General features: G+C 63.7%; 6 protein-coding genes across 6 annotated transcripts; 1 reads left to right on the top strand and 5 right to left on the bottom strand.

The window, feature by feature from the left end:
* Window positions 1-354: 354 nt before the first annotated feature.
* On the bottom strand, window positions 355-3748 carry EMIHUDRAFT_464205 (hypothetical protein). The gene is made up of 11 exons (XM_005769752.1): window positions 3213-3748; window positions 3074-3127; window positions 2490-2980; window positions 2316-2419; window positions 2128-2238; window positions 1928-2058; window positions 1602-1798; window positions 1478-1537; window positions 1354-1392; window positions 1100-1158; window positions 355-933 (listed from the first exon to the last, which is right to left on the bottom strand). The coding sequence occupies exons 1-11, from the start codon at window positions 3598-3600 to the stop codon at window positions 420-422; spliced, it is 2148 nt and encodes a 715-aa protein (XP_005769809.1). The 5' UTR covers window positions 3601-3748; the 3' UTR covers window positions 355-419.
* A 5728-nt stretch (window positions 3749-9476) lies between these two features.
* Window positions 9477-10317, bottom strand: EMIHUDRAFT_436392 (hypothetical protein). The gene is made up of 4 exons (XM_005769751.1): window positions 10234-10317; window positions 10025-10121; window positions 9839-9916; window positions 9477-9742 (listed from the first exon to the last, which is right to left on the bottom strand). Exons 1-4 carry the CDS (start codon window positions 10295-10297, stop codon window positions 9547-9549), a joined length of 435 nt encoding a protein of 144 aa, XP_005769808.1. The 5' UTR covers window positions 10298-10317; the 3' UTR covers window positions 9477-9546.
* Window positions 10318-12917: 2600 nt separating this feature from the next.
* Window positions 12918-13367, top strand: EMIHUDRAFT_210047 (hypothetical protein; the record flags this gene model as incomplete). The annotated part of the gene is made up of 1 exon (XM_005769750.1): window positions 12918-13367. One exon carries the CDS (start codon window positions 12918-12920, stop codon window positions 13365-13367), a length of 450 nt encoding a protein of 149 aa, XP_005769807.1.
* A 133-nt stretch (window positions 13368-13500) lies between these two features.
* Window positions 13501-15278, bottom strand: EMIHUDRAFT_436388 (hypothetical protein). The gene is made up of 7 exons (XM_005769749.1): window positions 15132-15278; window positions 14795-15061; window positions 14573-14725; window positions 14284-14495; window positions 14180-14215; window positions 13764-14111; window positions 13501-13699 (listed from the first exon to the last, which is right to left on the bottom strand). The coding sequence occupies exons 1-7, from the start codon at window positions 15242-15244 to the stop codon at window positions 13593-13595; spliced, it is 1236 nt and encodes a 411-aa protein (XP_005769806.1). The 5' UTR covers window positions 15245-15278; the 3' UTR covers window positions 13501-13592.
* A 538-nt stretch (window positions 15279-15816) lies between these two features.
* Window positions 15817-16566, bottom strand: EMIHUDRAFT_53692 (hypothetical protein; the record flags this gene model as incomplete). Its single annotated transcript, XM_005769748.1, has 1 exon — window positions 15817-16566. A coding segment is annotated over one exon (750 nt), but the record flags the coding sequence as incomplete, so codon positions are not given.
* A 5607-nt stretch (window positions 16567-22173) lies between these two features.
* EMIHUDRAFT_210043 (hypothetical protein) lies at window positions 22174-24923 on the bottom strand (the record flags this gene model as incomplete). Its single annotated transcript, XM_005769747.1, has 8 exons — window positions 22174-22543; window positions 22613-22672; window positions 22746-22879; window positions 22953-23009; window positions 23159-23185; window positions 23504-23647; window positions 23874-24096; window positions 24607-24923. The coding sequence occupies 8 exons, from the start codon at window positions 24921-24923 to the stop codon at window positions 22174-22176; spliced, it is 1332 nt and encodes a 443-aa protein (XP_005769804.1).
* Window positions 24924-25750: the final 827 nt, after the last annotated feature.

The raw sequence follows: 25750 nt of genomic DNA, 5'->3' as shown, positions 1-25750 counted from the left end.
TGAAGCGCGCGCGATCTCGTACTTTTAAGGCTGGATCCGGCCATTCCAAGGGTATACCTTTGAGAATCCCCAGCGTCCCACCCTCCTAGTCACACTCTCAATATCTCGACTCTCCAACACGAAGTGCTGCGATCGGGAGTCCCCCATTTCTTTTTTCCTTTCTTTTTTTGGGCCCTGTGGGCACCCTAGGTATGCCTAACTTTGGTGCTTTGTGTGGGTCGCGTTCCCATGGTAGCTGTGTGGGGCTGAGTCCTGAGAACCTGAAGCCCTCGTGCCGCTGGCGTACGTCCCCACCCCCCCCCTTCGGAGGTGGTTCGGCAAGCGGCTGACCCCTTGCGCGAGACACACAGCACTATCAAACTATTCGCCATAATAATAATAACACGTAATCGCAACACACACACATAAAATGCTTCTCGTCATCGCGGAGGCGTTCTGGCGGTCCGTCGCCGCTCCTCCAGCGCGCGCCACTCCTCGTCGGTGAGCTCGGCCACGTCGCGATGGAGGAGCGGCGCGGCGTCTGCGGACGCCGGCTCTGGCCGGTACGGGCGATACGTGACGAGAGAAGCGCCACGCGCTCGGTCGTACTCGACGTCGATGGGCTCGAAACCGCGCAGCGACAACTTGAACAGTCGGCGGCCGCGGATGCGCGGCAGCGCGGCGTCGCCATAGCGCAAGCGCCCGAGCTGCGCCTTCCAGCGCTGCAGGTGGAGGAACGCCGCCTCGAGGTAGCCGGCTGGGCCGCCCCGGGGCGCTGCCGCCACCACGCGCCGCGCGCTCCAAGCGCCGTCGCGCAGCGTCACCTCGTACCCGACCGCCGCCTCATCCTCGCTCATGTTTGCGCACAGCCGGTAGCGCTCCTCGATCCACCGCGAGCAATTGGCGTGGATCGCCAGCGCCACCGGCGCGCCCTGGGTCCGCTGCAGTGCGGGCCTACGTGAGAGAGCGGTGGGGGACGGTGAAGACGTGGATCATACAACGCCGGCGGGCCTCGTCGAGACTGCCGTCTAGAGGGATCATGGCGCCATTCGGTATCCAAATGGCGTGGCAACCTCCAAACGAGCAGGGATCTAGGAATTCCGCATCTACGAGTGCGCACAGCGCGTCCGAGAGAGGAGCTGCGGCCGGCGCGAGCGGCTCGCAAGCCGCTTCGCCCACCTAAGCAGGTCAAAGGGTGTTGACCAGTGCCCGCATGCGCACAATAAACAGGGCCCCGAGCGAGAGCGAAGAGTGTCTCGCCTCTGGGGGCGAGATGGAGCTGTGTGTGGGGGGTCGGGAGTGTGCCATCTGGGGCGAATTGGAGCTGTGGGGGGGGGACTGGGGGCGGGAACTGGATCGCGTAGGGCCGCCCGCCTCATCGGCCCACGGGTTGGAGAGGTCGAGGGGCGGCGCCTGGACGAGAGTGCCGAGAAGGGGTTTCCGAGAAGGCTTGGGGAAAGCAGCGGAGGATGCACGGGTTGAGAGTTAGGGGTGGCACCTCGCCCGGTGGTAGCCACGTCTGCGTCGGCTGCGGGCATCGGCGCACCGCGCCGTCAACCTATTCACACTCCTTCGGATAAATGACGCCGTCCGTTGCGGGCAGCGGCGCGCTGCCCGCCCACCAAATAAAACTCGCGGTCGTCGCTCCAGTCGGCGAACGCCTTTGCCGCAAACTTGAGCCGGATGCCAGACGCGCTCGCAACGGCATGCGAGTAGCACCCCTCCGCCGATAGGAAGCGGGTTCGGCCGTGCTTGCCCTCTGCGGCGAGCCGCTTAACCAGCATGTGCTTGGCCTCGAGCTCGTCGAGCAGCCCCGCGCCTGTGGAGCAGTCACGTCGCGCGTCACCGCAAACCCCGTCGCGGCTCCAGCGAATCGACAGCTGTCGCGCGCCGAGGTGGTGGCAAGCGGTCCAGAGGCGCGCGAGGCGCGGCGTGTTGCGGTGCAGACTAAACTGGCCGCGCAAGTAGAGGCGGAAGGCGTCGCCAAAGTGGTACGTGACGACGTCATACTCGGTCAGCTCCTCGAGGGAGAGGTGGAGCGGCAAGTCGCCGACGAGGACGTCCGAATCGGTGTACGACCTACAGCGTCGTGTCGCGCTCTCAGCGGTCATGTCACGCACAGGTGCCGCCCCGAGTTGGTGCGATGACCAGTGCGAGTAGCCAGCGAGGTAGTCGGCAAACACTGTGCCGTGGGTCGGCTTGTACTCGGTTATGATGTAGGCGAAGTCGCGGAAGGCGGCCCGGAAGAGGTTCATGTACCTGAGCGGACGTATGTCATGGGGGACACTCGGGCGCGGGGAGCATATGCGGGCGTGTAGCGGAGGCGGGCCGCGCACCGCGTCAGCTTGTTGGTCGCGCCGAGGGCGGAAGCGAGCTTGAGGCCAAAGAGCGAGCCGAGGCCGCCGCGTCCGAGGTCAAAAAAGAGCACGTTGGGCGGCACCTACATCCGAGAGGGAGACGAGAGCTAGGCTGGCACCGTCGAGGGTGAGGGGGGCGGAGCGGGGCGGCACCTCCCCGGCGGGCGGCAGCCGCGCCTCCTCGTGAAAGATGAGCCAGTCGACGAGGTACGACGAGCGGTTCGTCGACGCGAGGAAGTAGGGGAACCAGGAGGGAAAGGTGCTCCCCACCCACGGAAGCGTGAGCGCGAGCCGCAACCGCGGGTGTACCTCCCCCACGGCCTCCCGCCGCCGCGCGAGCAGTGCCTCCGACGCGGCCGCTGGCCCCTCCGCCGCGGCGCTGGCGTCCGGGGCCCCGAGCGAGACCACGGTGCTAGCAGCCCGCTGCCGCGCCTGCTGCGGCGGCGGCGGCTGGTTCGGCGGCTGGGTCGATTGTGGCTTCGGCCACGTCACGCCCGTGCTCGCGGGTGCAGCCTGCCGCCCTTGCGGCTGACCCCCGGTCCGCTGCTGCTGTGGCGGAGGCGGAGGCTGCCGCAAGCGTGCGCCACCGCGCCGCTGATGCACGAGCTCGTCGTCAAAAGGGAGGGCGTCGTCGCGCGGCGCACCTGGGTACGTGGTGCAGCCAATGATGAGCGCCGTGTAGCGGGCAGGAGGTGGGGTAGGGGGTCAGCGTGAGTATCGGCAGCTGGTGAGCGCACCAGTGTCCCCAAGGTCGTCGACGTCGAGTGGTTCGCTCACCCCAGCCATGAGGGCTGCGCGGGAGACCGAGGAGATGAGAGGGTCAGGGCACGTGGACGTGGACGCAGAGCGGAGTGTGAAAGGGAAGGGCAGCAAGACCTGCGCCGACATGTGAGGCACGGCGGCGGACGGCGGTTGCGGTACGGCGTACCCACTCCTTGTGCGTCTCGAGCTCGTTCCACGTGAGAAGCTGCGCAAGGTTCAGCCCCAGCGAGAGGAGCACGAGCAGCCACATCAACTTGCCCACCCCCCAACCGAGGCACTGGCGGCAGCGCCCGCCGCGAGGCCGAGGAGCGGGCGACGTCGTGGGCGGCGGCGCCTGCGCCTCGATGTCGTCCTCCTCCTCGGCGAGATGGGGAGACGTAGATATAGGCGGCCGCTTTCGATTGTTGCCTCTGCCGGGCCCACGCCGAGGCGTTTGGTGTGTGAGTCGCTCGTGGGGTGTGTGTCTCCAAGTCGAGCAGACCCGGCCCGAGTCGTAGCTCATGCAACGAGCAGCCACTGGTCACAGCGGACACACCTTTGGGGACGCTTTGCTCAATCCCTGTGATTGGCGCAGTCGAGAGGAGTGTCTCGAGGGGGCGAAGACCGGCGGCAATGTGCAATATCCGGCGGCCATGCCCTCTCAAGCAGGTGTATATTATTTTTGCTTGGGGCGGCCCTCATGATGAAATTCTGGAAAAACCTGACCGGCCCCTGCGGTGCCCCTACCTACCTACCTACCTACCTACCTTACTTATGGGAAACTAAAAAAGAAAACACTCGATGGGTGAAGGTGGGGTACTATACCAACTAGAGTGATGGTTGGTGGTACTCTCCTGCAACCACAGTCCTTCTTGTGACATGGCAGGCCACTCTCAAGCCCTACAAGCACCAGATCAACGACTTGGGGAGGGTTGACATCGTGATTTGGGCGGAAAATTTCTTTTTCTGCTGTGAAAATTCCGGCGTGAAGAGAGGGAAAAACCCGACGGGAGGGCCCAGACCTACCCTACCTACCCCGTCATGAGGGCCGCCCCAAGCAAAAATAATATACACCTGTCTCAAGAAGAATTTTAGAATCTTACAAAATGAAGTTACTCACTGCACTCCAAGTGCTCCAAGTGCACCACACGCTCGCGGCGCGCTGTGTGGTGGCGGCGTGCCGTCCTCCCATCCCTCCCTTGGCGTGTCTCTTTCTTTCTTTCTTTTTCGCGGCGCGCTCGTGGCGTTCAGGGCGGCTCGCACAACGCCCACACACGCACACAGCGGCCCCTTCCCCTTCCTTCCCCCACAAAAGGGCGAGGACACACACAGGCAGGACGCACCTCTAGCGAGGCCCGCATAGTATGTGGGAGACTCCTGCCGCCGCCCCTGCCACCCCTGTGTCAGTGTGCCTGTGGTTGCGAGAGACTGCCAGTGAGAAGCTTGGAGGCAGGTCGCTAGACTGAGATGAGACCGCCAGTGGAGTTGGGAGTCCACCGTGCACCGCGCTGCGAGCCTGTCGTGTCCCTTGTCAGGAGCAGGAGAGCCCCAACCCTGTCTGCACGTCTCGCGCGCGCGTGAACAGGGCCTGGTCCTATCGCCAAAATGCCCTGCTCCTCCTCTTGTCTGGCAGCAAACGCAAGCTGCGGCACAGGCAGCGTTGGCGCAGAGGAGGCGGCAAGCCTCAACGCGCCTACCCGTGGCATGCCGCCGGATCGGGCCACGACTAAGGCTGCAGGATTCGGCCCCGCCTGCTGCGAGTGCCCTCCCGTTGAGGTGTCCATCTTATGTGCAGCTGTAGCGCGTCGGCAGGATCCCAAAAACCGTCGTAAACCGCCAAAATTGAATTTGACCGCCCAAAGCCGTCCCCCCCCCCCCCCCGCAAACTTTAAACCACCATAAACTACGATCTGCAGGGGCAGGCCCCAAATGATGTGCCAGTGTGAGTTGGTATTATTGCTAAAAATCTCTCTCTCGAAGGCTGCAGGTCCTGGCTTTGTGGTTTCACAACCCCTTTGGTCCTCGCTCTCTCTGGTACGGCTCACCAGTTGGCCTTTCCGTACTATTCCGGCATTTCTTTCAGAAAATTTGAGGGGTTGGGCGAGAAAGTGCATTCTGGCATATATTGAGAATCCGCGCGTCCAGTGCCACGTGACCATAAAAAAGAAATCTGTGAACAGTATGATCCCCTACCCCTAATGGAGCCGAACCCTCGGAGGTCGTCGGAGATCTATCACGTCACGAAGTGGCGGCCTCGTGACACCCCTCCTCACATACTGAGTGAAGACACCCTAGACGGCGCAGAATTGGAGGACGGCCGCTCTAGTTGTGGAGAGAAGAAGCTCACAGTCTGTAGCAGCAGTCAGTTTGACCGAGCTTTACCCCGTGGTTGCAACTCCGGGGAGGCAGAGGGTCACAATTCGTCTCTCCGTGTCTTGGCGGCAAAGTCCGCGCGCGCTGTTCGAGCGACAGACTCCATTAGCGCCGGGACGCCCGCCTGGAGGCAGTCCGCGTTGCCCGCGTGCAGCTCGATGAGCTCTCGCTGCACCTACGAAAGGGACGTTATCCTCTACAATGGGCTCTCCACATCCCAAGACTGGCGGGTGCTCCCACCTCCGCCAGTGAGGCCTCCACCTGACCGGCCGGGGGGGGGGGGTCGGAGATGGCGAAGGGAGGTGCACGTGACATGGAGGGTGCACCTCCTCCTTCGAATTGGCGTGGTTTAGGTCTGCCTGAAACTGCACGAGGATGCGCTTCTCCGCCACCCTCTTCTTGTCAGCCCGTGCATGGGCCAAAACAGCGGCTGACTGTTCCTCGGGGGTGCCGTCGAGCCGATGCAGCAACCGCTTTTGACGTGAGTCGATCGGTGTGTGGCATAGTACGCCAGCTGCCGCTAGGGCGGACGTGCCCGATCGGATTGCCTGCGCAGGCTCTGACTTGGCTGCGACTCCGAACGTCGAATCTACCCCTGCAGGACCTCGATCCGTGCCTTTAAGGTGGCTCTCCATCGCCTCGAAGAATGCGACGGCCTCTGCTTCATTCACGAGACCGTCACCGTCACCGTCCATTGCTTTGAACGCAGCGTCTGCTTCGGCAGTTCCACCCCCGCCGAGTGCAGCACCCAACGCGCCAGCCTCTCGACGTGACAGATGGCCGTCCTGGTTCTGATCCAGCATCGGGAAGAGCGCCTGAGCCATATGGCGCGTGTCTGCATTCCGGATCAGGTCACCATTGCGCAAAGGACGTGGCTCTCCCTTGTCGCTCCCGGCATCGTGACGAGCATCCTTGATGGCACTCCCGAGGCTCTCAGCTGCTTGGCCACTTGCAACAACACTCGCTGCTATTAGCATCACACAGCAGGAATGCGACGGCGCATTCGCGATGACCGATTTCGCGACGGCATTAAACAGTGGTAGGGGGAGGGCTGCCAGGGCTTCGAGGTTTTTCAGTTGCAACCATCGTGATAGGCAAGGCGTTCAGGGTGATACTGATAGACGGTGCGCGGCTGGCAAATAGTGAGTGAGAGAGGTGTACGGTACGGCCGTGAGCTGTGTACGGGTAACAAACCATCAATACTTCCTGTATCGCACAAAGACTCTACGAACGACCCCCAGTCCTCTGATAAACACAAGATGCATGCTCGGGGCTCTACTGGGATCTCTTCTCGACGTTCTTCGCTATCCGATTCCGAATCATCCGCGTCATACGCCTCGCCTCTTCGCTCCCCGATTCGCTGTCCGCATTTGCATGCAGTGCGCGGCAAGAGTGGCTTGAGGGGCTCTCCCCCGCGGCTCACAATCTCTCGCAAGCTACACTCGACATCGGGAACCGCATGTGCGGGTTGGGACACGAGGGTAGTGAGGATAGCATGCGCCAGCCAGGCGCCGCCTCATCCTCAAAGCACTGATGCGTCATGAGACGTCGCGGTGCCGTCACGGCACGGCCCACCACGAAAGCCGCGCCAGGAATGTCTTCGCCGCCGGGAAGTGCACCGTCTGAGAAAGCCATCCTCATACCCTCCTCACGCATCGCCTCCGCCTCCGCCCTTGTCGATGCCGGTCGCGCCCCCTGAGCGCCCCCTCTAGTCGTCCCTGTCGGACATAGCTGATCGACGTGCGGGGGCTGTCCCGGCCGTCTGACCAGAGAGCGTGCACCTGCTCGCACACGCGAGCCTCCCAAAGGAAGCTGCCATCAGGCGGGTTGTCGAGCATGTGCATGTACACAGTAGGACGATTCGGTCCCGGTCGTGCCACCAGCAGCTGTGCGGCCACGCCAGAGGCGCGAGCTCCGCAGCTGTCGGCCTCCGACCGTTGGAGTCGAGATCGAACAGCACATCCTCACGATGGCACGGGAGGTACTCCTCATCGTAGTCGGAAGCATCGTCATCGTACCAGTCCCCTCCCCACGGGTACAGCATGCCGTCCACACCGGCCTGCTCCGCGAACATGGCAACCTCCTCGAACCATGCTTCCTGCTGCGCCCGGCGGGTGGGGTCTGGCGACCAGAAAGGAAAACTGTCCTTGTACTTGCTCCAGCCTCCCGCCACCGCCGCCGCCAGCTGGCGTCGCGTTGGGCGGCAAGCCTGCGTGTGGGGGGGGTAGGGGGGCGCGTGGGTGTGGAGGGCGGCGGCGAGGCGGCGCCGCGTGGGAGCGAGTACCGCCACTTCCGCCTTGGTCGCCTCGGACCCTTACAGATCACAGATCACTTGCTCCATGAGCAAAACAGTCCAAAAAACACCTGGAGCAGATGGCTTACGCCGCCTGTGGACATGGACAAACCCGTGCAAAAAGCACCTGGAGCAGATGGCTTACGCCGCCTGTGGGCTGTGGCCATGGGCAAACAGTGCAAAAAGCACCTGGAGTAGATTCCAAACGCCGCCTGTGGCTATGTAACCGCTCGGGTGGCGCCAGGTGGCTTCGCCCCCCTCCAAGCCACCTGCCCCCCCTCGCCACACCTGCCTGGAGGGCTGGAGCACGTGCGCCACCTGGGCCCGGGCAGGTGGCTCCAGGTGGCTTCGGCCCCTCCAAGCCACCTGCATGCCCCCCCTCGCCACACCTGGAGGGCTGGAGCACGTGCGCCACCTGGGCGTCACTTCGGGAATTTCATCGTGCGTGTTTTTTTGAATAGGAATGTACTATACACCGCCTCGGCACCACGAGCCGCCCCCGCCGCGCCTCCACAATCCACTCTCGCAACTCTACCGCGCAGCCAGCACACGACGTCGGCGAGGCCGACAAAGCTCTGCATGGCCTGGTTTATCGGGGATCGAGTGATGGCGTATTATTGGGCAGTCTTCTCATTGGCGAGTCAGACTGCTCAGCGTCGGCAGCAACGGCGCGTGAGCAGCGCAGCCACCGGCTCCTGCGGCGTTTGCAGCCACACCAAACGCCCGCGCGGGCCGGGTTGAAGCCCCAGGCTTATGTCGACGCCGGACATTGATTGTAGCCGCCGATGACCGCCGCAGGCCCTCATTCACACACCCCACAGTCCCAGTTTGCAGCGCGGGGAGGAGCGGGGAGGCTCGCGTTTGGCAGGCCAGCCCTTCCGTGGCTCGGATTTTCCGTTTCCGAATTCAAACTTGCGCCAGGTGGCGCACGTGCTCCGGCCCTCCAGGTGTGGCGAGGGGGGGCATGCAGGTGGCTTGGAGGGGCCGAAGCCACCTGGAGCCACCTGCCCAGGCCCAGGTGGCGCACGTGCTCCAGCCCTCCTCGTGTGGCGAGGGGGGCGGGGCAGGTAGGTGGCTTGGAGGGGGCCGAAGCCCTTGGCGCCACCCGAGCGCTCACATGGCCACAGGCGGCGTTTGGAATCTACTCCAGGTGCTTTTTGCACTGTTTTGCCCATGGCCACAGGCGGCGTAAGCCATCTGCTCCAGGTGCTTTTTGCACTGTTTTGCCCATGTCCACAGGCGGCGTAAGCCATCTGCTCCAGGTGCTTTTTGCACTGTTTTGCCCATGTCCACAGGCGGCGTAAGCCATCTGCTCCAGGTGCTTTTTGCACTGTTTTGCTCATGGAGCAAGTGGCTGAAGTCACCTGCATTTTTGTGCACAAGGCTCTAAAATGGCCGAAATCCCTGGTGGCGCACGTGGCGATTGCCACGTGTGCCTCGGCTAAGAGGCCTCTCCAGGCGAGAGTCAGGTGGCACGACGCGAGTCAGGTGGTGTGGAGCCTCCTACCTGAGCCCATCTCTCAGCGGTGTGTGTGTGCGTGTGCGTGTGTGCGTGTGTGTGCGTGTGTGCGTGTGTGTGTGTGTGTGTGTGGTGTGTACGTGTGTGTGTGTGTGTGTGTGTGTGTGTGTGTGTGTGTGTGTGTGTGTGTGTATGTGTGCGGTGTGTATGTGTGCCCCCTGCCCCGAGGGCGCGCCTTTTGTTGTGCAATGTCATCTTTTATTTTGTGCGGAAAAAGCACCCTGATGCCGAATGTATCAACGTTCATGCCCGCGCGCTGCTGCTGCCCGCCATGCTTCCGGTGATCAGTCGAACTGTCTGCAGTCGCAGATGCCCTGCAGCACCTCGGTCAGCTGCGCCGAGTCGATATCTCGCGCCATCCCTTCGAGCGTTGGCAGCGCGAGTGAGGCAATGAGGGCCTTGGCCTCGTCTGCGTCCTCGGGGCAGAGGTTCCCGAGTTGCGCCACCTCAAACTCGGCGATGGGCTGCTTCTCCAGCTCGCTGCGCGCGGCGGGGGGCGGATTGGGGACACGCGTGAGCGTCACCGCCGCTTGCCGCGGCTAGGCGGCCAAGTGGGAAATGGCTGGGCGCGCGCACGTTCGCACGCGCGCCATGACCTCCTTGGTCCTAAACTGCTTGACCCGGTTGACGTACTCGAACGCCTTGACAAAGTTGCTGCACCGGGGCGCGCGGGGGGGGCTTGCATGTGAGAGGTGGGGCGCCCCACCCGCTAGGTCGTCATGGGTCGTCATGGGACCCGGAGGGGGGGGGGGGGGGGCGCACGTTCCGGGCGTCTGCCCTTTGGCGTTGGACGCCTGCAGCTTGTGCTCAAGGATGAGGGCCACCTCCGAGTTGAGAAGGCACCGCCCGTCTTGGAAATCTGCGCGGCAACCGGCGGGCGGGCGACCGCTCGGCGCGCGACCCGGCGCGGTGGCGGCGGAATAGGTGGGTGTTAGATGGCGTGGGAAAGGCGGGCGCGTCGGGCGCACGACCTTCGCCAAGGGTGAGCGTCGCCGCGTCAGCCTCGGTGCTTTGGGCCGCTGCAGCTGCCGGCATAGCGCAGCGTCAGGAGACCTATCAAAGACGGGTTGGGCGTGGCGGATCCGCCTAGGTGGTGGGCGTGACCTCCTGGACGTGCGGCGCGATAGAGGAGCGCGTGTTCTTTCTACGTCATTACCCGACTTTGCCAACGGCAACAGGCAGTGTGAGTGCCGAGGGCCATGGGTGCGCCGTACTGGGTGCGATCTGGCCGGATCAGTGAACGGCGTCGGCCCACGGGAACTGTTGGGGGTGTGGTGCTCTCGCAAACCCGCGCAACGCCCCGCCCGCCACACCTCGACGGTTCGGCCTCCCTGCTGACAGGGTGCGCTGAAAGTTTTACAAACGTCTGTGTCTGTGTGTGTGTCACTCACACTCACACAACGAGAGAGAGGCAGTTGACCCGCCATCAAAACGGTATGGCGGTGGAGTGCTCTCTACTGCCGCGGCGCCCCTGTCGGTTCGGAGGCGCCCGGCGGCCGCGCGCTTGGTTTCCTTGGTACCGACGTCGACCGGCTGCTCTCGCGGTCGGTGCCGAGACGTGCCGCTTTGGTCACGTCTCGCGCCGCTGCGCGGTGTCTTTTGGCATGTGAGCGCTTGCCATAGACGCCAGGATGATTGGCTTCCACGCCTGCGGCCGCGGTCGAGCGGGCGGGCACGCCAGGCTCGGCGACACTCTGCGCGGGTCTTCGAGCTCGTGTACTCGAACCCGCTCACCTTCGACGGCGCTGACCTCTCGCCGATACTACTGCCCGACTACGGCTTCATGCCCATCGTCACCTCGTTCCCCTCCTCGGCGACATCATTAATTAGACATTACGAGGCACGGCGGCGACAACGGGGCGGTGGACGCGCGGATCGTGTCGGGCAGCAAGGCGTTTGGTGCGCTACGCGGCTGTCTTTTCGCCTCGAACTCGGTCACTCGCGCAGCCCGACGTGTGGTGTATGAGGCCGTCGTGCTCTCGATCACCCTCTACGGCTGCGAGTCGTGGAGTCTGACCGAGGTGCTGCTCGGGCGGCTGCGCCGCATGCACGCGTTGCACGTGCGAGGCATGTGTCGAGTCACGCGTAAGCACATGTACATGTACATGTTGTTGTGCATGTGCATGTGGCACCATCACATCTCGACGTGTGAGCTCAGCCACACTACATTAGGTGCTCACCTCAACACCTTGGGTGCAGTCCCTCTGACCCTACCCCCGGTGCCGGTGTGGGCGCTGGCCGGCACACTTGGTAGAGGTACAGTAAGGTACAGACATGGGCCACTTACCTAAGGTGGAGGTATAGGACACCGCGCGCTACCTCGGTAAAGGTACGGGTGAGGTATGTGGGCGCCTCGCCGGACACACGCTCGCCCCCGCCGCCCCTCCCGACGGCCCCGCCCGACACGCTACTCACTCATAGCAGCATTCTGGAGAACACTGGCGCGTTGGAGCAGCGACATGTCGACGTCACGGAGCGGGTCGGCGGAGGGTGGGTCGGCGGCCTGGCCGAGCCCGAGGATGGCGCAGCCGAAGCGGCAGAGCGTCGGAGCTCGATGGGGGTCGACGTTGCCGTACTTCACCGTGAACTCGACGGCCGTGCCCGCGTACGACGCGTTCTGCTCCGCGCTGTCCGGGAGCCGAGGGCCGTCACTGTCCGGCCGGGCCCGGGTACTGCTTGATCACGTCCATGCCCATGGTCTGGAGCGTCGTGTTCTGCGTGGAGGTGGGCTTCTTGGGCGCCATGAGAGCTGTGTGTTGCGTTTCGCGCGACGGGCGGTGCACACCTTATTCGCGCGCACCGCCGGTGTGAACGTCTCGAGAGTACCCCAGGTACCGGTGTGGACATGTGGAGGGTACCTCGGTATAAGGTGCGCTAAGGTATAGCACTCACTCACACACCTAGGTAGAGGGTGTGGGCGCTGCGCGCCTACCTCTGTGTCGGTACAAGGTGTACACCTGCACCTAATGAAGCGTGGGAGCTCAGCCAGCGGCTGGGGCTCCGACTCGATCGACATGTACATGTACATCGCCCGCCGCCAGCTGCGCTGGCTCGGCCACGTCGCGCGCATGGACTACGACCGGCTGCCGCGCCGCATGCTCTCCGCGTGGGTGCCCCACCGGCGGCCCATCGGTGCGCCGCGCATGACCACAGCGCATGACTTACGGGCGGTCGATCTTCAAGGCACTCGCGAAATTCGGCATCGACTCGGCGCGCTGGCATCTACTCGCGGCTGATCGCGCTGCGTGGCGCGAGACGCTGCGGTCAGGCCTCGCCCCGGCCGAGTTCCGCCCGCCTCCGGCTCCTCCGTCGCCCGAGCGCATCTCGCGCACTAAACCCGTGCGGGGCTGCACCGCGGCCACGATGGCCCGCGTTAGCGCTTCGCTGCGCCTCTTGGCTTGAGTCAGGCTTCGGGCCTGGCCTAATCACTCGCGCGCGGGTGTGCCTGCTTGGCTCAAGCCAAGAGAGATCTCAAGCCAAACAACAACAAACACTTACGGCTCTCTGATGCCCAATGCGTGCACTCGTCCCTCTCTGTATGTGTGGGTTCGTGTGTGCGGGGGTCCTCCTTGTCTCTGCCTAGACAGTGTGAGGTAACACCTACCTACCTGCCTACCGAACCATACTAAGAATTCTTCTGAACGGCTGTGAAGAAATGCGGGCCGGAGCAGCGATCCTCCTCTTGCTGCTCTCCGCCGCGCCTCTCGCCGCGGGCCTGGCGGCCAGGCACCTGTGCGTTGCGCCCGCCCTCAGCCCCTCGCGTGCGGCGGCGTGCAGCTCACCCTGCAGCCGTCGCGGCGTCGTGCGGCGCACCAGAGACGTCCGCATGGAGGAGGCGCCGTTCTGGGAGAATGTGGGCCGGTTCATGCGCTTCGGCGTCTCCGCGATTAGCGGGCTCATCATCGGTCTGCTCGCGCCCTTTGCGTCTGTCTTTGGCCGCTCGCCCGCCGCCGCTGCCGTAGGCGCCTCGCTCGCGCTGGGCGTCGTCGTGTTTTTCTACGTGACACTGCAAGCCATGGAAGCTCCGCCGGCTGACCTGATGGCCGCGGACGTCGAGCCTTCTATGCAGAGCATGCTCAACGACCTCTACGGCTCTGGGACCTAGGACCTGTTTGGGCTTGCCTTCTCTTTTCGCACGCAGGAGCGAGGCTCTGCAGCCATCCCGCATCGTCTGTGCAGCTGCATCTGTGTCACAGCCGCTGAGCCTCTCGCTCTGCTTTGGACTGCGCCGGGTCGCGCATCTTACCTTTTCCTTTTTCATACAAGAAACAACACACCGTACTAATCTTGCCTCTGGCTCTGCGCGTGCGAACTCTCTCGATCGATGTTTTCACTGGCCCAGCTGCTTGCGATCGAGCGTGCCCGCCTTGTAGGCGGCGAGGAAGGCTTGGATCGTCGTGGCCGTCGCCTCGGTCGCGTCGCTCACGTAGTACGCACCTGTTCACGTCGGGAGGCGTGAAGATGCATCGCGGCGCGAACCAGACGGGCCCCCCCCCTCCACCTTCGTCGGGGATGTCGAGGAGAATCATGGCTGGCGCGCTGCCGGCGTCGCCCAGCTTGGTCATCTGCCGGATCTGGCTCACGGCCCCCCCCTCCACCTTGGTGGCGGCAAAAAAGCAGAGCTCCTCCTGCGAAGCCTTCGCCGCCTCCGCCAGCGGCGTCGCCGCGGCTATCGCCGCCTGCTGCACCTCTAGACCGCAGCCCTCCAGGAGGAGGCAGAGGGAGAGCGTGTCATTGATGCCGTCGCAGCCGTCGGCAAAATCGACGACCGGCTTGGGCGCCCACGGGAACGCGAGCCCGTCGGGATCGCCGCCGCACGCGCCCCTCGCGTTGCCGTTGATGGTTGCACCTATGGGACGGCTCCGAGAAGGTTCGAGGGAGGTCCAGCGCCCGTCGCGTTGCCGTGGGTGGTCGTGCCTGTCGCGCCGTCGACTGTCACTAGCGTCGGGATGCCTGTTCACAGCGCAACCACAGGTGAGGCGCCGCGGTTGACACCTCGTCAAAACATGCGATTCGCGAGCCCTCGACGCCGAAGAAGGACGACAGCTTGGCCTTGCGCGGGTCGCCTTGCGGGATGGCCAGAAAGTGGGGCCCCATGCTGCCAAAGTACTCTTGGAAGCTCTTCTGGTCGCGGTCGGAGCTGACAAAGATGATCTCGAACGCCTTGCCCGCCGCCTTGAGCTTGCCCACCGTCTTGACGAGCTCGGGCGTAAAGCCGCGGCACGGCGGACACCTGCGAGGGCGGGCGTCGTATACACACGGTTGCGAACGGACGCGTGCGGCGGCGGGGGAGGCCGCGGCGAGTCGTACCAGTGCGCCGAGAAGTACAAGACGATCACCTTGCCCTCCCCCTTGAGCTGGCTCACCTCGGCGGCGTCGCCGTCCTGCATGAGAAACTCGTCGCCCAGGCAGTCCCAAAACGTGGGCGGTGTGAACGGGAAATCGCCCTCCATCACTGCAGACCTGCGCCGAGGGGGTGCCGGTCGGTGATGCACGGTGTAGCGACGGTGTGTGGGCACTAACGGCGGTCGCCTTCCGTCCTTGGTGATGATCGCGCCGTCGCCGTCGAGCAAAACTAGCGACGGAATGCCCGACACCTTGTACTTCTTGGAAAGCGCGGCCTTGACGTCGCGGCTGCCGAAAGGAAGCGCGAGCCAGGGCTGCTCTGCATAGTACTCATCAAAAGACGCCTCGTCCTTGTCGCTGGAAACAAAAACCACCTCGAAGGCCTTGCCATCGCCGACGAGGGCCTTGTACTTGTCGGCGAGCACCGGCGTGAATCCGCGGCAGGGTGGGCACCTGTGGCGTGGAGGGGCGAGCGATGAGTCACGACGGCGGTGCCGGTCCTCATCGGCGGTGCGCCGCTCGCCAGTGCGCTGAGAAATACAAAGCGACGACGGCCTTTCCCTTGAGCGCGGTGGCGGTCTCGACGTCGCCAGCCTTCGACTTGAGCGACGTGCCGAGGAGGTCGACGATGGACATTCGAGTGTTGTCTCGGACGCGGCAGCAGGACACGGCAAAGGCCTGTGGATTCGGCCGGTCGTGCCACTACCGGGCTGGCGCGTCAGTCTCAGACGGAGAGTATGAAGATGGGAAAGAGAATTTTAGCAATCGGCTGCCTCAAGATGTCTCTCTCTCTCTCTCTCTCCCTCCCTCCCTCTCTCAAGCGGCGGCCGCTCTGATAAGGGGCGAAGACGTAATCCGATGGGTGTGAAGTGTCACGCTGTCCTAACAGTCAGTCGATTCGCTCCTCTCGGGCGTGGATGTTCCCTGGCAGCACGTGACCAGCGCGGGAGCCCGACCCCAAAACTCCCACCGTGGGTATAGCAGTCACATCCCAACGATCTAGAGCTAGCGCCCGCCGACGCTGAAGGCGAAGACAGAGCACCTCAGGTCTGCATCGTCTCGACCGTCACCTCGAGCCAGCTGTTGGCTTTCTCGCCGTCGCGCGAGACCTCGAGCTCGACCTGCCCGCCGACGTGCTCCGACAGGCCGTCGACCATCTGCTTGGTCGAGACCACCTCTGCCGCCGGCGACCCCGCCCGCATCCCCACGATCGTGTCGCCGATCCGGAAGCCCGCGCGCTGCGCCGGCGAGCCGGGCGTCACGTGCATCACGTACAAGCCTCGCGCCGGCACGCGCGCGACGTGGCCGCCGCCAAAGAGCCCGCGCGACTCCTTCTCGGCGGCGCGTGCGTTGAGCTCCTCCGCCACCGGCTCGGAGAGCTCGATGAACTTGAGGCCGAGGTACGGCCGCAGGACGCGGCCGTGCGCCGTCAGCTGGCGCACGACGCGTTTCACCTCGTCGATGGGCACGGCGAAGGCGATCCCGTCCATCCCCATCGCCTTCATGGTGTTGACGCCGATCACGCGCCCATGCACGTCGAGGAGCGGGCCGCCCGAGTTGCCAGAGTTTATGGACGCGTCCGTCTGGATATACGCTGTCGTGTTCCGTGCGCCGAGCGAGTCGTGCAAGCCGAGCTCCGAGCGGGTGCGCTCGATGGCAGACACGATGCCGAAGGAGACCGAGTTGGTCAGGCCCAGCGGCGCTCCCAGCGCCACCACAAACTCTCCGGGCCGGAGGTCGGACGACGAGCCCAGCTCTGCTGCGGGTAGTGCAGCGTGGTGGTTCACTCGCACGACCGCGATGTCAGAAATGGCGTCCGAGTGCTCGACGACGCCGCGCAGCCGGGTGACGCCGTCGGAGAGGGTCACCGTCACTGTGCCACCGCGTGCCGCCGCGTCGCGAACCACATGGCAGTTGGTGAGGACGAGACCGGATGGGTCCACGACGAATCCCGACCCGGAAGCTCCCTGCATCGCTGCGCGGAGGCCGCTGCCGGCCGGCTGCACCGATATGTTGACGAGCGCAGGAGCCACACGAGCCGCCGCGTCTGCGATGAAGGAGGAGCTGAGCGGGATCGCCGCCCGTGACTCGGCGCTCTGGCAGCCAGCGACGGCGAACGCAGTGCCAGAGGTCGATGTCGCAACGGCGGCTGCCACCGCTGTCGCGGCGCCAGCACGCAGGGCTCCAACGGCCGAGCGAGTACGGAGGAACTTCGTCGCGTGCAAAAGCCTGGCGGCGTTCATGTAGCGAGTACGTTCCAGTGTTTTTGAGACCGCTCTCCAAGAGCGAGCCTCAAGAGCCTCAAGAGCTCTCAACATGCCTCTCTGGATATATACTGGGACTAAGACAGGCCGGCCGGGCAGTTTCCAAGTCGCACAGTGTCGTGCGAAAAGAATTTCAGTTTTGTGCGCGGGCGACGGCTTCAAAGAATTTTCACACCCCGCACTGGCATAACACAGGTACACCACAGGCATGAAGGTTGCAGCGAGAATCGGCGAGGGACTGCGAAGGGAGATAGGAAGAGGCGGACGCCCAAGGCGCAAGGGTGGGCGACGGCTAGCGCACCACACCCCTCTCCTTAAAATCCCTGTGTGGTGGCGGCGTGCCGTCCTCCCATCCCTCCCTTGGGTTCTCTGTTTTCTTTCTTACACAGGTACACCGAAAAAAGAATTTTACCACGGAACTCCCTCGCATGACACTGGGCACGGGACTGGCGCGCACTGGCACTAACACAGGTACACCACGGGAGCCGCCTAAGCGACTCCTGCGAGGACGGCGAGGCACTTAGCTCCGTGCACTCGACCGCCCTCGCAGCAGGCAAGCTCACTCACAATCCGGCTCTGCGATTTTGCTCATGCTGTGTGAAGAACGACTGAGATACGCTGCTTCTGCAGCCCTAGCCAGTTCTTGGTGGTCCAAGTCACCTCGTCGAGGTACTGGGCCCGCGTCAGCTTGTTCTGCAGCACGTTTCGCCGCCTTCCAGAGGATCTCGCCGACCCCCTTCCCGAACCCACCGAACGATCGAATAGCAGCAGCTGCATTCCCTCTCACGACACTCTAACGGACTGGGGCGCGCACACCGAAAAAAGAAACAACCGCACCGCACACACCACGAAAAAGAAAGAGAAGCCGCCATCCTACCCCTCGTCTGATGAGCCCGTCTCACGCCTCTCGGATGCACTCAGGCAGCGTTCCCGTAGGCCTACCCGGAGTTTCGAGCCTGGCCTTGGGTGAAGGCCGAGAGGGGTGACTCCGGGCAGAGAGATCGTCTCCACGCTGAAGTGCGCGGCGAGCTCGGCGGAAGCCGTGGCCGCGCCGGCCCACTGAAGGCTGCGCGAGAGCGAAAAGTCCAAGAGGAACTCGTCCTGCGCTGTCTCGCTGCGGTTGAGGTGTTCCGTGAGCGCGAGCACCGCGTCGCGTCGCCACAGCGAGAGTCCAGAGTTCCCGACGCAGTCGCGCATCTTTGGCCCGTGCTTGGGCATGGTGCACTTGCCCGACCACTCCCATGGAGCACCCACCATCAGAAAGCGCAAGGAGAGGAGGGGCGCGTAGAACGCGGAGAGGTGCAGCGTCGGACGCTCGCACCAGAGGGTGTCGAGCTCGAAGAGCAGGAGGAGCGGCGCGGTGAAGTGCCGCCAAAACGAAGCGCTCGCCAGCCAGTGGTTGTACCACAGTTTGCCCCGGAGCCAGCCCCGGCAGCCTGCGCACGGCCGCTTTTTTACGTTGGTTCGCCAGTAGTTTCGTGCGACGCCGCGCGGGAGTTCGCGGAGTAGCAGCCGCCCACGTCGCAAGGCGTTTCTCAGCGGTGGCGGTAGGGAATCGGTGAGATAGGCGGTCATGTTTGCATCGAGTGTGAACACGTGGACGGTCCACTCGTGCTCCAGGTGGTTCAGCGCATCCAGCACCGCCCGATTCCGCCTCACGGTGATCTCCGCGCCTGTCCGTGGTTCGACAAGCACTGCGTCTCCATGCACGACCGACGACGGACTCCACCTGATTGCGCCGTCGGCGACGGCCGGCAGCAGCTTCCAGCCGTCTGGTGTGGCCTGGCTCCCATCGAGCGGCTGAGGCTGATATGGGGTTGCCTTCGGTGCTGCCGACGTGGACGCTGTTGACTCGAGTGCCGCTGCTGCGTGCGCGTCGATGCGCAGGCGGCGTGAAGCGCGGGAGGCTGATTCTCCGGTCGTTCGGCCCACTGCGCTTGCGGCCGCCTGCCCCACCGGCACCTCTCCTGCACCAAAGGTAACGCGCAAGCTCGCGGCCATTTTTCAAACCAAGTGACTCATTGAAGTCTACAAGTTCGGTACACGCAGGGACGGACGGCCTGGTGGTGAATAGGTAAATAAAAAAGCGATTGGACCGGTCGCGGGTCTTCTCCGCGACGCGTTTTTCTTCTCTTTTTACTGGTTCACGACCAGCCCTCAGAGACTATGGAAAGTTCACGTCATGACGGTTAAAACGGCTGTTAACGGTCGCGACGTGGTCAATATGTCGTGACAGCGGCTGCGAAACGACAGCAGCAACGACAGCAGCAACGACAGCTGGTGACAGCTGGTGACAGCTGGTGACAGCTGGTGACAGCTGGTGACAGCTGGTGACAGCTGGTGACAGCCAGCTGCCAGGGAGGAGTGAAAGGCACCCAGGAACAGTGACAGCCATAGTGACAGTGACAGTGAAGCCAGTGAACGCCAGCGACAGGCGGTGACAAAATCAGCGCGGGACCCTGCGAGTGACGGCGACAGCGACAGCGACAACGACAACGACAGCGACAGCGAGGCAGCGCCAGCGCCACAGTGAGGCAGCCATAGCCTAGTGACAGGCACCAGCGAAGGGGCCCAACCGCCCACCCACCCATCTGTGCATTACACCCCATGGACTAAAATAAGACACCGGTGCGCGTGGATGAACCTCTCAGCGCTTGATGCACAGCAGCGTTTGTACGCGGTCTCACACGTTTTGCAAAACTCCTGCTCCTCTACCTCAGAATTTCTCTGTGTAGGGCGAGCCTGCTTTCTTGTACGTACTTATAGCTTACTGGGAGAAAAGGGAGAGGGGGTTGTGTTCTCTAGGCCCCTAAGGGCTCTCTTCTTGTAGCAGAGCCGAGCTCTCTACATGAGAGTTCCTGATCAACGCCAATTGTGGCTCGGCAATGGCCAAGAGGTTCAATAGAGGTGTGTTGCTCAATGCTCTGCGCGTTTGCTTGCGATCGTGGATTTCAAGGTCCCAATCCTCGCGGTTGATGATTGACGCCGTTCGCTCGGGTGAGATTTTTGAGCGGCAGATGAACCAGCGCTGGAGCCCATCACGGCACATGCTGGAGGAAGGAGGGCAAGGGTTTTGCAGATTCTGTGACTCACGCCCGCTGCTGCTGACGGTGCGTGGCTACTACTTACGGGCGCGCGTGCGTATATATCTTGAGTGTCCTGTCTCTCTCGTTAGTGGCACCACATCCCATTGTGACACTGTCCTGCGGGGGCCCCTGCTCATGAGAGCAGCAATGACAGCAGCAATGACAGCAGCAACGACAGCTGGTCAGGTGACAGCTGGTGACAGCTGGTGACAGCTGGTGACAGCTGGTGACAGCTGGTGACAGGTAGGTGTCACTGTCGCTGTCGTTTGCTGTCATGACAGCTCCCAGCTGTCGTGACAGCGGCTAACGGTCGTGACAGCGGCTAACCGTCATGACGTGAACTTTCCATAGTCTCTCACGTACTAACAGTCTACAGGCCGCTGCTTCTTCCTCGTCCGTGCTTCTTGAACGACTCCTGAAGAGATTTTTCAGTAACAGAGTACACAGACTCACCAGAGCGGCGGCACCGTTTTTACACAGTTCCTGTTACGAAAAAGGCTGCTCCGGCGACACTAGGGACTCGGGCCTGATCCCGCACAAATCATCTCCACACTCTCTCCTCTTCTATGACACGACTCTCCGACCTTGGCGCTTGGGTATTGGGTCCTAATCTAAAATTTGAGGATTAAGGTGTTCCCGGGCATTCACACTATGCTCTTGAGATAATTTGGCGATTATATCCATAAGGGATTTCATCCCTTCTTGGATTGGAGATTCGTGTTTTGGTTCCGGTTTTGGGTAAAACGTATACAGCGAACGCGATGCGGCCGCCTGCGTGGCTTCCTGCTTCTATGCGCGAGCTACGGCGTGACCGTTATCGTTCATGACTTCTCTACCGGGAAGAACGGCCTCGACTACTGCATTGCCGAGGCCGACACCACCAGCGACATGACAGCGTCGACCACCATGGCAGCTCCAACTTGTGCGCTGCCATTACTGGCCTGATCAAGCAGCTTGACGACTTTCATGCCCTCTGAATTTGTTTGTCCCTCGCGCCCCGCACTCGGGCCAGGAGGGGCTGTTCCCGGGCATTCACACTATGCTCTTGAGATAATTTGGCGATTATATCCATAAGGGATTTCATCCCTTCTTGGATTGGAGATTCGTGTTTTGGTTCCGGTTTTGGGTAAAACGTATACAGCGAACGCGATGCGGCCGCCTGGCTTCCTGCTTCTATGCGCGAGCTACGGCGTGACCGCTATCGTTCATAAGGATTCAGACTTCGCTTTAGTGAGGCCAAAGTGAGTTTATGGATGGATGAGAACGATGCGCGACACGGAGAGGCACGCGGACCGACTCGTCGGCGACTTTGCTGCACGCCGTCTCAGAATTTTTCTCAGCGCGTGAGCGAGACGTGGAAGTAGACGCGGGGCGACTGCGGACTGGGTGGGCGGGGCGAGGGCGGGGCCAGGGCGGGAGGAGGGGGAGGGAGGCCGCAGGAGCGCGCCGCGCTTGCGCGGCGCGGCGCTGGTCGCCCCACCCCCTCTTCGAAGTGATGGCCCCTCCCGGAGCCGGCCGGTGCGCGCCCGACCCACGCCCCCTCTCGCACCCCTCCGACCCCCCCTGCGCGGCGCCCCCGTCCGCTGTGCGCCGGCTCGAGCGCCTATTGCCAAATCGCGACGTTTGAGCGCAGCGCACGCATCCTCTGGGCGCCTGAGCGCGGCGGAATCTTGCCAGAATGTGGCCGCAGGAAGAGCCTCCGGCGGGCCTCCACGGCGGACGCCTGGCGGCGTGGCGCTGCGCGCCGGCCTGCGGCCCAGGACCTACGATTTGACCGCTCGCTACCTATCTGACCGCTCCGAATTCCTTGGTTGGCCCTCGCAGCTGTGATACAAAAGTGGGGACGCGCCTGGCGGCGCGCCCCCAAAAATATGTTCGTTGAGAATCATGCGACCTCGGACGACGGTCATGGGTGCCATGGTGGTGAGGGCGGGGCCTCGCGCGGGAGTCGCCCTTCCCTCCCATGTGTGACCAGAGACGCGACCGGAAAGCGACTGGCGAACGGACCGTACAGAGCAGGGATGGCGGCGGCCTCCGGCCCACCGCGGCGTAGCGTGCTCGCACGTCAGGGCAAATCCTTGTGTGGCGAAGGAGCGTCTGGCGATTTGATTTTGGGCTTCGGCTTGGGGCCTCCGGCGTGCGACGACGGCCAGGTCGGCATCAGGTGGTGGGCCTAGTACATGGTGTCGCGGGTCAGGACAGGCCACAGCAGGGTTCAGGGGAGCGTCAGGTGGGCCTTAGGCGGCGGGTCCTCGGCAAAATAGGGGTGCCGCAGCGCGCCCTCCGCGGTCACGCGCGCCGCAGGGTTGAGGCTGAGCATCTTCTCCAGCAGCGCGAGCCCGTGATTGGACATGGCCGTCGACGAGGTGAAGGAAGCGCCGCGCGTGAACTTCTCGCGGAGCCGCGCGAACGGCTGCGGCCGGAAAGACACCTTGCTCCAGTTGGGCAGCTTCGAGACGCCCGGCCAGCTCTCCTCGGTCGGCGTGGAGAGCAGCTTGAACGTCTGCGAGATTTGATCAATCTCGCCGCGGCCGGCCAGCAGAGGCGCGCCCAGGACGAGCTCTGCAAAGATGCAGCCGAGCGACCTAAGCCGGACGTTCCGCGAACCTTAGCGTGGCCACGCAAGAGACGCCGCGAAACCGCAGCCACGAGACCAAACGTCGATGGGCGCAGAGTACGTCGTGGCACCGAGCAGCAGTTCTGGCGCGCGGTACCTAACGGCGCGTGCGGTGGACGTGTCGCAATCTTCTCCCTCCCCTACCCGGCAGCCGCTCGCCGCAGCCGCACCACAGCGTCACCACCGGCTGCGTGTACTCCTTAGGCGGGTCTCCGTATTTCCGCGCAAGACCGAAATCAGCAATGCAGACCTTGCCGCGGTTGTTCATCAGCAGGTTGGACGTCTTGAGGTCGCGGTGTAGGACCTACAGCCGAGTTTAGTCGAGATCATTCCAAAGGGCAGCCCTGCCCGGAGATCTTGCGGCCATGAGTCTGCACGTAGTGCTCGTGGCAGTACGCGAGCGCGGAGGTGAGGTCGAGCAGCAATCGCTTTACCTGAGGGCGAAGGCCAAACCCCGACGCGGAGTGGGTGCAGCGCCCAAGGCGGGCCTCCGCCTGAAACCGCCGCGCGCCTCGGACGCGGTGAAGGGCTGCGTCATCGCGTTCATCAGACCCTTGAGGTCGTGCTCCATGAAGTCCATCACCATGAACATCTTGTCCTTTGACACAACCTGGGGCCGCCGGGCGACCTGCTCTCGCACCAGATCTCGGCTGTGTATTCGGGCGCACCTCAGCAATACCTCGGCAGTATCCCACCCGCTATATCTCCGCAGTATCTCCGCAGTATCTCGCGCACCATCTCGCGCACGTTGACAATGTTCTCGTGCCGCAATTGGAGCAGCACATTGATCTCGCGCAGCGCCGTCACCTATGCACCCCCACCACACGCGACGCTGAGAGGCTCCTCAATCTGGCGCGGCCCTCGCGGGTGTGGTGCGTGTCGGTCCGGCGCGATATTTTGCGTGCGGTGCGGTGCGGAGGCGACTCACCGGAAAGCCCTCGCGGCTGTTTAGTATCTTGACCTGCTTGAGGGCGACCACTGAGCCGCTCTGCCGGTCGCGCGCCTTGTACACCACCCCGTACGTCCCCTCGTCGATCTTGTGCAGCTTCTCGAACGCGTCGACGCTGCGGCACTGACGTCCGCACAGCACTGGCCGCCCCGCGCCGCCGCCGGCTCCGATTGGGCCGTCCAGCTGCTCGCGGCGGGGCGTCGCCCCACGGCTGAGCGCATGGGGGCTGCTCCCTGCCTCGAGCGGTCGCGCACCGCCGACCGGCGTTCGCTGCGATGGCGGAGCCGCCGCCGCCTGCGCCTACTCACAGCCTCTTGTCTAGGTGCGGCCGCCGGCCATGCGGCGCCACCGCCGCAGCTGCTCGCGCCTCCTGGTAGTACCCGAGCCCCTCGGCGCCCGTCTTGAAGACCCAACCGGCGCGGGCGCCCTCGAAGCCGGTGGCGGGGACGAAGCTCCCTCGTGCCTCCTCCTCGCAAGCCCCGCCCGCCCCGCCGGGAGAGCCGCTCTGCTCCCGCGCACCTCCCGCAGACGCCGGCGCCGCTGCGGTAGAGGAAGTGGCGGCAGTTGGCGCACTCGCCGCAGCCGCCCCTCCCTCCTCCTCCTCCTCCTCCTCCGAGTCATCCGCCCAGCGCGATCCCAGTGCCGGTGCCCTCTCCCCTGCACTACTTGACGGCGCGCCGCCCGCGCCCGCGCTGCTGCCGCCGCCGCCGCCGCCGCCGCCGCTTCCGCCGCCGCCGCTTTCGCCGCCGCCGCTTCCGCCGTCGCCGCTTCCGCCGTCGCCGCGTCCGCTACCGCCACTTCCGCTTCCGCAGCCATTTTCATTCCCGCCACACCCGCCGCTTCCGCCGCCGCCGCTTCCGCCGCCGCCGCTTCCGCCGCCTCCGCCGCCGCCGCCGCCGCCGCCACTACTTATACTCCTGCGGGCGCCGCAGTGTGCGTCGGTGCTGTCGCCCCCGCCGCAAGCTCCCGCGCCGTCGCTCGAGCCATCCCCGCAAGAGGCAGGCCCACCGCCGCCAAAGCGGGCCGCGCGCGCCTCCCTCCGCGCGCGCTCGGCGGCGGCCTCATCGGCGTCCCCCGCCGACGGCTCTGTCGGCGCCGAGGGAGTCGCCGCCGCCCGAAAGGCGCTCGCCTCTGCCAGCATCCGGTCGGCGTGCGAGAGGGTGCGGCTGCCGGAGAGACCGCCGCTGGTCTTTGGCGCGGCGGCGTCCGACTCTCGCCGGGCGGCTTCCTCCTTGACATAGTCCAGGATTGAAGACTTTTTGCCGAGTCCTCCGCCTGCCGGCGGCTCCGCGGCTCGTGCGAGCTTGTGCACTCGCTGGTCGTCATCCGGCCGGTCGGGATCCCACCTGTGGAGAGGCTGCTCGCGTCCAGCCCGGTCCTCACCACGGCGCTTGCACATTGCGGTGAGCAGGGCGCGGTCTGGCGTCTGCAATAAAATGCAACACGGAATCGCACGCGCTAGGGAGGGACGATCTGTGTGTTTGTGTGTGGAGGGAGCGATTCGGAGAGAGAGAGAGAGAGAGAGAGAGAGAAAGAGAGAGAGAGAGAGAGAGAGAGAGAGAGAGAGAGAGAGAGAGAGAGAGAGAGAGAGAGAGAGAGAGAGAGAGAGAGAGAGAGAGAGAGAGAGAGAGAGAGAGAGAGAGAGAGAGAGAGAGAGAGAGAGAGAGAGAGAGAGAGAGAGAGAGAGAGAGAGAGAGAGAGAGAGAGAGAGAGAGAGAGAGAGAGAGAGAGAGAGAGATTTTGCGTGTGGGGTTGGCCCTTACCAGACTGTCGCTTTTTTCGAAAGTTGCGGTGGGGTCGCGAAAGTTGAACAAATCTCTCTCTCTCGAAAGTTGCGGTGGGGTCGCGAAAAGGCCGAAAGTCGACGAAAGTTGCGGGCGGGGCTCGCCGAGCCTCGGGCTAGCGCCGCGCGCTGGCCCCGGCTGCGTCTCCGCGCGGCCTGCCCGATGGCGTTGCGCCCGCCCTCCACCCACCTCCTCGCGCGGGGCCGCTCCGGGGCGACCCGGGCGCCCTGCTACCACACTCTCCTATTACTATCCTTCAACAGTATTGTACGGACGAGCTTTTCCGGGCTAAAAAAGTCCACTTCCGAAAAATCGCGCGCTGCACGCGCCAGGAAGCTGGACCCACACCTCTAAAATCAGATTTTTTCTCTAAAACGACGCAGACTGGTTCACAGAAAATGAAGGCCCCGCCAAAATGGACGCACTCAACACCTGAACTTTT

This window comes from Emiliania huxleyi, assembly GCF_000372725.1.
Source record: "Emiliania huxleyi CCMP1516 unplaced genomic scaffold EMIHUscaffold_41, whole genome shotgun sequence".
Lineage (NCBI taxonomy): Eukaryota > Haptophyta > Isochrysidales > Noelaerhabdaceae > Emiliania > Emiliania huxleyi.
Note: the sequence above shows the minus strand (reverse complement) of the source record. Positions and strands in the feature narration are given on the sequence as shown.

What these genes read in the sequence shown, in the direction of transcription:
- EMIHUDRAFT_464205 (XM_005769752.1), bottom strand. Translation starts at nt 3,600, where the DNA reads ATGAGCTACGACTCGGGCCGGGTCTGCTCGACTTGGAGACACACACCC. An exon ending in GGCTGCCGCCCGCCGGGGAG is followed by an intron (nt 2,420 to 2,489) that starts GTGCCGCCCCGC and finishes TCTCGGATGTAG; the next exon opens with GTGCCGCCCAACGTGCTCTT. An exon ending in CGTGGCTACCACCGGGCGAG is followed by an intron (nt 1,393 to 1,477) that starts GTGCCACCCCTA and finishes ACTCTCGTCCAG; the next exon opens with GCGCCGCCCCTCGACCTCTC.
- EMIHUDRAFT_436392 (XM_005769751.1), bottom strand. Translation starts at nt 10,297, where the DNA reads ATGCCGGCAGCTGCAGCGGCCCAAAGCACCGAGGCTGACGCGGCGACG. An exon ending in GACGCTCACCCTTGGCGAAG is followed by an intron (nt 10,122 to 10,233) that starts GTCGTGCGCCCG and finishes GTTGCCGCGCAG; the next exon opens with ATTTCCAAGACGGGCGGTGC. An exon ending in GTCATGGCGCGCGTGCGAAC is followed by an intron (nt 9,743 to 9,838) that starts GTGCGCGCGCCC and finishes CGCCGCGCGCAG; the next exon opens with CGAGCTGGAGAAGCAGCCCA.
- EMIHUDRAFT_436388 (XM_005769749.1), bottom strand. Translation starts at nt 15,244, where the DNA reads ATGTCCATCGTCGACCTCCTCGGCACGTCGCTCAAGTCGAAGGCTGGC. An exon ending in TTGTATTTCTCAGCGCACTG is followed by an intron (nt 15,062 to 15,131) that starts GCGAGCGGCGCA and finishes TCCACGCCACAG; the next exon opens with GTGCCCACCCTGCCGCGGAT. An exon ending in CCTCGACATCCCCGACGAAG is followed by an intron (nt 13,700 to 13,763) that starts GTGGAGGGGGGG and finishes CGACGTGAACAG; the next exon opens with GTGCGTACTACGTGAGCGAC.